General features: G+C 45.6%; 1 protein-coding gene across 1 annotated transcript in view; it reads right to left on the bottom strand.

The window, feature by feature from the left end:
* CHTF18 (chromosome transmission fidelity factor 18) overlaps window positions 1-12,436 on the bottom strand; it is a 488,876-nt gene that overhangs the window by 392,794 nt on the left and 83,646 nt on the right. Inside the window, exon 6 of the mRNA XM_085629346.1 lies at window positions 9,401-9,453. Coding sequence (XP_085485472.1) covers window positions 9,401-9,453 — 53 coding nt within the window. The remainder of the gene's footprint in view (window positions 1-9,400; window positions 9,454-12,436) is intronic.

Below are 12,436 nucleotides of genomic sequence, written 5' to 3' on the forward strand. Positions count from 1 at the left end.
GTGGTGAAAGTGAAGCCGTTGCCCTCACAGCGCTGGTGCTGGTGAAAGTGAAGCCGTTCCCCGCACGGCGCTGGTAGGAGTGAAGCCGTTGCCCTCACAGCGTGATCAGGTAGGAGACCCTGTGAGCCCCCAGAGCGTTCGGCGCTCCCTTCACTTAAGGCGCCTCTGGGCGCGTCAATGGCGTCACTGGTGCGCCGGTCCCTGTGGCAGCTGGGTGATGTAGTCACCAGCTGCAGCCGTTGCCCTCACGGCGCTGGTGAAAGTGAAGCCGTTGCCCTCACGGCGCTGGTGCTGGTGAAAGTGAAGCCGTTCCCCTCATGGCGCTGGTAGGAGTGAAGCCGTTGCCCTCACAGCGTGATCAGGTAGGAGAACCTGTGAGCCCCCAGAGCGTTCGGCGCTCCCTTCACTTAAGGCGCCTCTGGGCGCGTCGATGGCGTCACTGGTGCGCCGGTCCCTGTGGCAGCTGGGTGATGTAGTCACCAGCTGCAGCCGTTGCCCTCACGGCGCTGGTGCTGGTGAACAGGGCCGGACTGGGAACTGAAACCAGCCCTGGCAAAATTTGGCAGACCAGCCCCCGTCAAATTTTGCAGACCAGCCTCCGTCCAGCGCGTAGCGAGCGAGCGCAGCGAGCGAGCCCGACCGCTACTAGGGGGGTTTGGGGGGGTTCTCCCCCCAAGAAAATTTTGGAAAACAACCGACCAAAATGGTGAATTTTACAGCACATTTTTCATTACATATTCAATTGTATCAACTTTCAAACCACAGTAAATAGTAGATGATGACCTTCAAGAGCACCAGGTTACCCACCCAGTCATATGTACCCATAGACATTCTTTCAGAGAGCACCAAAAATAGGCACGAGTAGTAAATCAGAGAGAAATAAAAGTGAGACCAGCCCCCACATGGTGTGTAACGAGCAAGCGCAGTGAGCAACCACTATTAGGGGGAGTTTGGGGGGGTTGAACTTGTCCCCCCCACACAAGAAATTTGGGAGACAGAAAGGCCAAAAAAAAAAAGTATTTTTCAACACATTTTTCATTACATATTATATTGGATTGTATTAACTTTTAAAGCATAGTAAATGATTACCTTAAGGAGCACCAAGATACACAGTCATAAAACATAGACATTCCTACAGAGAACACTAAAAAATGAAATGTCGAGCACAAAACATGAATATAAATATAAACAATTTATTCTTCATATAAAATAGCATAAAGACATTTAAAAACGCACTTAACTTCAAACAATTGTGCAAAGGTTCAGAGTAAAAAGTGTACAAGACAATGTGCAAACATTAAATGATTTTTATATCCTGAGTTTTGTAAATAGTGCTAAAATAAAGCATCTCTCCGTAGCCACTCCCCCTCATGGCCTCCTCCTCAGACACCCTAACTACCACCCTCCACCAGTGCCCCTCATCTCTCCGTAGCTCCCACACCCCATGACCTCCTCCTCAGATTCCCTCACTGCCAACCTTCACCAGCACCCCTCATCACTCCGTAGTTTCCCCCCACCCCATGACCCCCTCATCGGATTCCCTCACTGCCATCCTCCACTAGTGCCCCTCATTTCTCTGTAGCCCCCCCACCCCATGACCTCCTCCTCAGATTCCCTCACTTCCATCCTCCACTAGTGCCCCTCATTTCTCTGTAGCCCCCCACCCCATGACCTACTCAGATTCCCTCACCGCTCCCTCCACCAGCGCCCCTCATCTGTCTGTAGTTCCCCCCCTACCCCGTGACCTCCTCCTCGGATTCCCTCACTGCCACCCCCACCAGTGCCCCTCATCTCTGTGTAGTTCCCTTCCAGCCTGTGACCCACCTCCTCATAAGATTCCCTCACTGCCACCCTCCACTATTGCCCCTCATCGCTCTGTAGTTCCCCCTGCCCCATGACATCCTCGTTGGCTTCCCTCACTGCCACCCTCCATTAGTACCCCTCATCTCTCCTGTAGTTCCCCCACCTCATGACCTCCACCTCGGTTTCCCTCACTCCCACTCTCCACTAGTGCCCCTCAGCTCTCTGTAGTTCCCCCCCACCCCGGGACCTCCTCCTCTGACTCCCTCACTGCCACCCTCCCTCACTGTCTGCCACCCACACCCTTCATCTCTCTGTAGCTCCCCCCACCCCATGACCTCTTCCTGGTATTCCCTCACTGCCACCCTCCACTAGTGCCCCTTATCTCTCCGTTGCCCCTCTCATACCCATTCCATTCGTTGTATAGCACTACTCATATCAGTGTAAGGTGTCACAGTACTTTACATAACAGCAGCACACATTATACAGAGACAATAAATCAAAATCAGTTTACGCGAAATGTCACATAAGCTAATGAGGATTACAAGGTGTAGAAATCACTTCATCCATTCTGGTGGGCAGTATATTTTACAGGGGTTTGGTCGGGACTCGGAGAAGCACAAAGTCAGGATTTAAAGAGTACTCCAGTGGTCAGGGTTGGCTTTACTGATAAAAATGTATAACTGCCCAAACAAACTCTTATTAGTAACATTAGAATAATGAAAGAATGGAGAAGTTCTAACTACATCACAACACAAAAAAGCGAAGTTTGTATGCAGTTTTTTTATGACAGTTCATTGGTCACTGTCTTATGTTAACTTCTGAACTGCAAGTAACACAAGGATATCTGTGACAGAGGTAGTAACCCACTGAGCTATTCCCATAAAATTCAGTTTATCTGCATTTACGAACTACCAACCGACAAATGGTTGCTCTGCAGCAGGATCGTAAATCACAAGTTAACAGTTTTTATTGTTGTTGTACATCGGTGGCAGATTCACTGCGACTGCGAGGGCTAAGGAGGCTCATGTTTGGTGGGCCTGGCCCACCCTCTAGAACCGGGCCTGGTAGGTAGTGGTGCAGCCTGCTAGCATAGCCGGAGTCTTGCTCGCAGCCTCAGGCACAGGCAGGTCAGTGAGGAAGACTGCCCTCAAGGCCAGGGACGGCCTTAGCACTGGTGGTGCCCTTTGCATTAATAGCTCACTGTTCTATGTTAGGATTTTAACTTATTAACTGCAAGTAACAATAGGATCTCTCTGACAAAAGCAGTAGCCCACTGACCTATTTAAATTATGGGCACTTTGTGATCTGCATGGTACATGTTCTTTGCAGCAGGCACATTAACACTCTGAGCTACCTTTCCATAAGTCAAAACTTCCACTAAACAATATGCAGATCTCTCTCTAGGAAGAACATTCAACACCAGATTCATCATGCCATTTTTATTGATGCCGAAAATTGCTGGAGGCCAGGAAGGAGGCAGCAAGCGCTTTTAAAATCTTAATATACTTGCAAACATAATGCCTCCACCCAAAGTCAGCACCCGGTGCGGTCACACCGGTTGCACTGCCCTAGAGCTGGCCCTTCAAGGGTCCTGTGACCTCAATGACAGTCACTGTTCTAGGGTGTGCTGCTTCATAGGCCTGCCCGCAAGACTGGAGGTGAACTTCAGTATGGATTGTGGTGGACAAGCCTTGAAGGTTAAACCACACTTGCCACTGCTAGGATCCGCCTGCTGGTGCTAAGACACCAGAGTTTCTAAGGTCTTGCGAAGCCTTCTAAGGTCTAGCATGGGTTGTGCTCACTCAGGAGAGTGGTCTAATGGACTGGTTATTAAGGCTGAACCTGGTTCACCAGTTCCAAATTCAGCAGCTCTGGCCATAGTGCCACATCCTCTCCCCCACTGAAAACCATACTGCCCCACTGAGAAAAACTCACACTACCTTCAATTACAACCCAATTGTTGCCGGCTATAAACACCTGGATGTGGCTCAATTTAAATGACGCACTAGACAAGAGCAATATGTGGCCTACAAAAAATAGTAACAACATCCTGGAAAAGCAAACACTCAAAGGGAATGCAAAATTAGCAAACCATGTGAAATGTAAGCAGGAACAACATGGTTAGCTTAGCGCTTTTACACTCACTATTCAGAAATCAGTGAGTGCTTTTGCCTGAAAAGTTGAGGACATGACAACAAGGCCCTGAATGGACCCATTTTAACGTCCATTGCTTATATCCTTACAAAATGTAAGCAGTAGTAGGGTAAAAAAGACCACATCCCTGGACGCAGAGCCGCAGTACACATTTCTTTTCTCCAATCCACACATTGCAGCACCTCCAGGATTGGTGCACTAGGTGCAAGCCCAGGAAAAACAAAGACAAGAAAACAAAAATAGCGCTTCACTGGCAAACTCTGTAAAAGTGACGCTAATGTGTTTGGGTGTTAATAAAATCAATCTGGCCAGCTTGCTACCACTCTGTCTTACTTTATTTAGTTATTTTATCATATTTTAACCTTTTATTCCCGAAGCTGCACCTTGGAAATAAAATAACAGAAAAATACGACATTTCCAACAAAAGTGTTTTTTTTTTTGGATCCATTTCACAGGGGAGCAAATAAAAGAAAGGAGAGGAATGAGACAGGGGACGCACATCGCACCGTGAACTAGACTGTCAATCAGCGCTGGACAGTCACCCAGTCCTGCGGCTTTTAGTGTCAGGGAGCAGCGTCGCGTGTCAGGCAGTAGGCGATAATCCTAAACCCGTGCTGGCTGCAGTGCCAGGCCTGAGGCCAGCCACCACCTCGCTCCCTGTGCCTAGTAGTAGCCCCCTTGCCCCTTACTTCCTTAGGCCCCTTTTGCTTTTGAAATTTCTGGCCCGCTCCAGCCCGGTCTTGAGTCGCGACTCCCCCGCACCAGGAACACTGCCCTGACACTACAGTGCCACCACACCATAGGACGGAACAATGCACGCAGTTGCCCATATGTCGTGTTCACCGAGCTCAGGTTTGTGTATGTAAGTTATGTAACAGAGCAAAAGGAAAATCCAGATCAGACTCTGATCTTGATTCTCCTGTTGCTCTGTTACGTAACTTACATACACAAACCTGAGCTCGGTGAACACGACAATCAGAGAATACCAGGTCGATCCCTACCCGTTGACCCCGCGCTCCTACTGCTGTGCATTATCTGATTGAAAATGCAATTAGCAAAAATGCAAAAACAACACTCACTTGGCGGCGGGCGGCACTGGGACACACTGGGACAGGCAGGGGCTAGGGGGCTATAAATAAATTAAATTATGGGGTGGCGAGAGAGGGCCTCTGGTCGACTCGTCAAGGTCTCAGTCTCTGCTGCAGCCTGCGTTCTGGAACCTGGGGATCACGCGCACTTTTTATTGCGTGAGCTCCAATGCGCATGTGTCAACTCACCACCAACAGCCGCACCCGCCCCACCCCCCTAAGGTGGGTGAACTGCGAGTCTGCGACTAAGAGCAGGCAGCGCAGACGCGGCGGTGGAGACTTCAGCGCACCGCGCTATTTATCCAGCACTGACCTACAGTCAGCACTAAATTCATTAATTGTGTTCATAAATTTTGCTTTTTTCCGCACCGAGCGAGGGAGACGCAGTCACGCAGCAGAGACAGTACAGAGCAAACAGTGAGCAACAAAACCGGCCCCCGGCCCAAAAACCGGCCCCCGGCCCAAAAACCGGCCCCCACCCCTGGCAGCCTACCGGGGGATTGCCCGGTGCCCGGCATTGCCAGTCCGGGCCTGCTGGTGAAAGTGAAGCCGTTGCCCTCACGGCGCTGGTGCTGGTGAAAGTGAAGCCGCTCTCCTCACGGCGCTGGTAGGAGTGAAGCCGTTGCCCTCACAGCGTGATCAGGTAGGAGAACCTGTGAGTGCAGTTCAAATGGACAAGTAGGGAAATTGATGGGTAAATCAGTAGCTTATGGTTGTCTTAGGTTTATTTTCATTCCTACCTCAGCCATAGTCAAAAAAACATACAAAAAAGGCGGCAGCAACAGATGTCTAAACAGTTTACTGTGTGCATACTGTCGTACATCATCGCCACTACGAACTCTTACCATTGTACTACCTTGCCTGCTTGCATCCCTCACCAACTTAAGTCTTTCGAGGCATGTACAGGAAGTATCACCATCTTCCTGTGTGCAGATGGTTTAGCCTATTCTGGCAGCACAAAACAGAAGCGCTTAGAGGTTGTAGGAGTGCCAATCAAGTCCACTGCCTGTTTCTTGTCCTGAACCCTCCCCCTAGCAGGGGCTGCCCGGCGCAATCTAATGAAGCTCATACATTTTTTTAAAAGGCAGTGTTTGTAATGCTGGCTCAAGACAATAAAGGCGGGGCATGGAAATGGTAGCATTAAGGGGTAGGTAGGCGCTTTAGGCTTCAGGGTAATATTAAGGGGAAGAAGAGGGTTTTAGGCTTTAAGGAAGGGTAGCAATACAGGGTACTTTATCGATTTAAGGGTTTAGAGGTGGGAAGTTATAAGTTGTACAGTTGTATAAATTAAAACATTTGTGTAATAAAAACGACTAAAGAAATTAAAACATTTTTGGATTTGTCAGAGGTATAATAAAGGGCACAACATTATCATCTTAGACATTTCATATAACCCGCTGCTCGATGCTGCACCTCTAAGCAATCGCCTGTTTTTGAATTGTGAGCGGTGGTGGCAGCGTTGACCACTGCACAACACCTCTGCTCCCAAGGGCTGCTATGAAGCTGCTAGGTGGCGGGGGGCTGTCAAGCACCAGCCGCCGATGTCACTTTGCTGCCTAATTGGTAACAGCAACAACATAATGTAAAAAACGTCAGCAGCTCTCATGAGAGTGTGGCAAAGTCTCCAGAATGGTGAGGCAATATGGGCTAAGCATCCCCTACATGCCAGTGCTGAGAGTACAATAGACACATGCAAAATGAAAAAAGACCTGCATGTTGTTTAGGCATGCGGCAACAAGCTATTTCAATTCCAAAATCCTGGAAAAAGAAAAGGCAGTGGGTAATGGTCCATGATTGTCTGTGTTGTGATACAGGAGCAAAAAGAGGCTCTATTTTATCTGTGTAGCCCTCACCTCTTCATCATTCACACACACTGCTTTCTTCAGGTGAGTCCCACAACAGAGTAAGGTTGGCATGAGGTGTGAGCAAGAAGGGTGGACTACTTTAAACCCCAACACTATAATCTAATGATAACAATAATGGGACAAGTACCCATAAATAATATACCACAGGCTTGAAGGACATCCCATCTAACCAATGGTAAACCGTGAAAATGACAGGAGTACCAATGGCTGAAGAGGGCAGACCTAATACCACTATTTCTCTGTACGTTATGTAAGGTATTGGTAGTATTAGGTCTGCCATACATCTAAAACTGCCTGTAGCAAGACCTACAAAGCAAAGAAGGAAAGTGGAGAAGGTGACAGAGTGAGATCAAAAGACTGTGAGAGGAGAGAAGGCCAATATAAAATAGAAAAAGGGGTAGAAAATAAAGAAAAAGCAGGAAGCCTTTGATGGAAAGCCCCCCAAACCACTAGAATTGGAAGTAATAAAAAAGAATTTCGAGGAAGCAGATGTTGTGAGAAGTGACAGAGTGAAAATGTATGAAGAAGGAACTAGAGAATGATAGTGAGGGAGAAAGGGTTTTCACCCCCAGGACCCCAATTAGGCTTACAACCAGAAACTAAAAGGTTAAGAACAGGAGAAGTGGAGGAAAACGGGGATGATCGAGAAAACATGTGCCAAACAAGCCTGAACGAAAAGGATCAATGTGTTATGTGTATTTGTAAAGCGCACCATCAACTGCGAGGGTATCCTGGCGCTGAGCAGGTGTGTGTGTCTAGCCCTACCCAAGAAGGTTAGTTCATTCAAAAGCCAGGTCTTCAGCTTTTTGTGGAATTGAAGTGAGGAGGAGGCTGTGATGTGGAGTGGGACATTGTTCCATGCTTTAGGAGCAGCAAAAAATTAATGTATGTCCTCCTGACTAATGTGCGGAGGAGTCTGGGTGCAAGGGAGAAGCCAGAAAAATAAAATACCCCCCGCTTTAAGCAACATGGCATTAAATGACCAAGCAATGTGAGCGCTCCGACCCTTTCTACGAGACAAAATGAAGCATATTACAACATGATTTTAAAAGCATTAAGTCAAACACCTCACATTTGACATCTTAATTGCATCTAGTCTCTCCTTTTTCCCCCCATCTTCTTTCCTTTTATTTCTCTTTCCTTTTTTTCTTTGCATCTCACTTTCATACTTTTTTATTCTCTTTACCCATTTCCATCATTTAATTCCTTCTTTCCATCTTTCCTTCTTTCTGTCCATTCTTTTATTGCATCTGTCCATCTTTCTAGCAGTCTTTTATACCCATTTGTATTTTATTTCCATTATTACTTCCTATGTTCTTACATTCTTTTATTATCCCTTTTTTACTTAACACCCGTCCTTCTTTTGCCCCTTCTTTCTTTTTGTTTCCCTGTCTCTAATGTATTCTTTCCATTATTTCATTCTATTTTCATGCTTTGTTTACTTCCTTTCATTTTTCTTTGCCCCTTCCTGCTCTTCTTGCTGCCCTTCTTTCTATTTATTTGTGCTTTTTCCCCTTTCTTCCTTTCTATCTCTTTCCTTATTTCCATTTTTTTGTATCTTTTTTCCATCCTATTTTTTTCTATCGTTATTTGCAGTCTACTTTCCTTACTTCGTGATTTATCACTCAATTTGCCTCCAATTTCTTTTTTTTATTTGCCATTTAAATAATGTACCTTACTGTCTGTAGCCATTTATGGCGTCTTTGGCATCCTTTTCACCCCACACCCATGTAATGGTATATTAATCTTGCAGTGTTTATTAGCTTTCGCGTCTGTCTTCCAATGCCCTGCAAGCCACATATCAAAGGTATGAAGAGCATAAAACAACTTAATCTACCCCAGTAACCCCCGCTCAAGCTAGTATAGCTACGCCCTTGTCTGGGTGGTTAGTGGAAGGAGATGCAACTGCTCAGGTAGGTGTGGCCTGAGTTGAGTAGTGCCCTGAATGTGTGCATAAGAACCTAGAGGGAAAAAACATCTTACAACAAAAACTAGGATTCGAGAGATCCACCAAGATGGATTAGTCAACTTGGTCAATGCAGCTTGACTTGATATTTTTGAGGAAGCGGTCTCATTAGAAGGAGTTTGTCACAAAAGAAATCTAATTATGGACACAATCATGGGTAGGAATTAAATGTAAAGGGTGGGAGTTCCAATACTTACTGTTCAAATGAGGAAATAGAATTAATTTTGATTACATGTGGCGCATATTGCCCTGATAGGCAATTTCCCATTTCCAATCATGGCAGCCAATGTTGTGTGTGTTCCAGTTTCAGGTGAGCTTTGACAACAGGCAGGTTTGCACAACCCAGGTCTGTGACACATCATTTTGATAGGGGCCTTGAAAATCATCAGCTCCACAGAGGGGATGTGGCTCAGTGATACCGTGGCACACACATGATTCTAGATGTGTTCACTGCAAACTCTAAATACTCTTTTAGAGCCACGGGTGCAAGCTTATGAGGCGGCAGAAAAAATGTCTCGTCTCACCTGTTCAGTAATTCTGTTAAGCGCTGCGATTCTTCCAAAATCTGTCTTCGGCGCTGGAAGACAAAAAACACCTTTGAAACAGGAAGTCTTCTGGGCGACTATCTGCACTTTCTAGGTGTAAAGTAACATAGTGTCACTAACACTACAAATGGCATTTCTAAGGCCCTAGATTCATGTATATGAAGTTACTGCTTGATAAAGAGGGAACCGAGTTATGCTGGAACAATCAGAAGAGCATTTACAGACATTGTGCTTCAGGGGTGCTGAACAGGTGAGTAGGTAGGATGAAGCCAAGTCCTAAATAGCCTGTGATACTTTCACAGAAGTGATTAGGTCTGTAAACACATCACCTGAAGAAGTAAGTGGGGATTATGTATACATTCATTTGTATGAAAGAATATGCTGTGACAAAATACAGAAAAACCAAGACCAAAGTTATTTTTGGAGCCCATCTACATTACTGGGACAGGAAATATGATGGTTGCAATAAACGTGACGTGAAACACAACTGTTGATATTAGTGGGGCAAAAGTGGATCTTGTAAGCACAATATTGGAAATGTAGATTGCTGCCAAAATAAACTGGTACCCTTAAAAAGCTGTAAGGAAACATTGGCTTATTCAAGCATGTAAATATCATTGCATTACTTGGCAAACCCTAGATATTACAGCATGATTTTAAATAGATTTTTAAACAGGTATTAGTTATTCCCTCGCTAGAAGGAATATTTTCCACTTTGGGAAAAGGAAGAAAAAATTGTGGGGATTTCGCCCATGAACTACAATTAGACAACCACAAACTGTGACAGTAAAAACACCAGAGGGGCAGATGACGAGTAACTTGCAAGGGAAATTAAAAACCACATCATAACTCATTTTTGGTCACTGTCCCATCGTCTCATTCCAGAAGTAAAATACAGATAAGCAAAAAACAAAGCATTGTATTGACTAGAAAACATGGGTCTGGAAGCAAAGGGCTTTTCAAGCAGATTGTCTATTGATTCCCTTCTAAAACGAGGGTATCACAGAGTATATCCCATTATCCCACCTTGGCCGAGGGTCCTCTTTAACAGGGACTGAATGACAAGTCTAAATTATGTTTTACAGCTACACTGTTTTACCTCTGTAGTAATGGATTCTAAGTAGGGCTGTGGTGGGAATGAAGCATGGGAGAGAGGTAGAAGGGCAGCAGATCGATCAGGGATCGAGTGTACTTTGCAATGCACCAGGCAGTGCCAAACCATTACAACCAATCTGAGAACGTTTATCAGCAGGACTGCTGGGCTGACGTGAGTAATACCATCAGTGACAGGGCTAGTCAATTAGAGATGGACCAGTGAGGAACATTTCCTGGAACACTGTAGATTGGTGATGCTGATTGGCTGAACTTACTCAACAAGTCACAAGCATCCTAGAGATCATGGTAATGAACTAAAAACATAAACAAGCTTTTTCCTCTTCCACTATATGTATGAAAATGCCATTTGAGATTTTGTGCAAGATTAATAAAGAATCTCAGACTAAGAACTCGATTGAACAATGTTGGGTTGGGAATGTCCACTGCATGGTAAACAAGCATGTATCCTTGCCATGAGTAATACAACTCCATGTCAAACTGGTATATGTTTTTTAAATGTTATTATAGCATGCTAACCTGGCGTATGCGGAAGCCTAAATTTGCCCATGCTAAAGCCAAGGTCCAGAACCTGCTCTGTTACCTGAAGTGGTCTTCCAAGCATGCCTTGTTTTAGGACATAGGTCTACTGTCCATGTCCTAGGCATCGGACATAAAAATGGTGATGGCAGCGTACCGATTTTGAAGGATTAATACCCCTGAGCAGGTTTTGCTTAAATTCTAGGTGGGTGTCACACATATATAGTTCTGCTTCGATGTAAACCAGGCCCTTGTGCTGACATTCTGTGTGTCTGTACGGTGAATATTAAGCATGTTAGATGAGTGATACATGTATGGTAGCAACATGTCTGAGTGCTAGGGCCAGCTGGATCCATTCTGGATGGCACTTGTTTAGCATGGCAAAGGAGGGAGGGTGGATACAGGATCCCCAGACGGTGAAAGTATGAGCACTTTATTACTGAAGCCAGAGTGAGAGACCCAGGCACTGAAGTGAGGAAGAATGGCGGCAGAGCTACCTTTAGAACGTCTTTGAAGACCTTTTGGGAAAGGTATTGCTGATTAGATTTTCAAGAGCACTTGCATTTGGTGGATGGTGAGGAGAGGGTGTGAGTCAGCACTTTATGACCTCTCCCTCTGGCATCGAATTACATACAGAGGGTCTGGATGACAGACCAACACTCCGTATGGAACAGTCGCGTCACGCCATTCTCCCCTGTAAGTCAGGATCTCCATTTGACCCATGTCCCCCAGAGGTATTGCAAGCTACCATTGACACCATCAACACGATTATTAAGATACTAAATTCCTCACTCGCACGAGCAGAAGTACCTTCGTCTTGGAAAATCACAGCAGTCAAACCCCTCCAAAAAAGCAATTATCTGACACTGAGATCCTTTCAAACCTTCGTCCCATCGATCTTTTACCCTGTCTCAGTAAAATCACTGAGAAACTAGTTAACAGGCAATTGACTTCCCTCCTAGAAATGGCGAAGATCCTGCATCCAAGCCAATCAGGTTTCATGCCCATGCATTCCACAGAATCTGCATTATTACATACCACTGAAACTCTCAAATTTGCCTTAGACCAGGAAAAAAATGCGGTGCTAATTCTATAAGACCTTTCGGCCACATTTGATACGGTCCCTCATGATATTCGGGGGGACCGGCTCAAAACTTATGGTATCGTCCACTCAGCGCTAGCATGGCTGAAATCCTTCATTTCCAATCAAAGACAAATAGTTACCCTTGGCCATTATAAATCAGCAGAGAAACTCATTACCTGCGGGGTTTCACAGGGCTCTGCTTTGAGCCCTGTACTGCTTAATATATACATGGCTCCCCTGTTAAATTTTATATAATCTTTCAATATTGAAACTATTTCCTATGCAGATGATACTCCGTT

This window comes from Triturus cristatus, chromosome 10 (assembly GCF_964204655.1).
Source record: "Triturus cristatus chromosome 10, aTriCri1.1, whole genome shotgun sequence".
Lineage (NCBI taxonomy): Eukaryota > Metazoa > Chordata > Amphibia > Caudata > Salamandridae > Triturus > Triturus cristatus.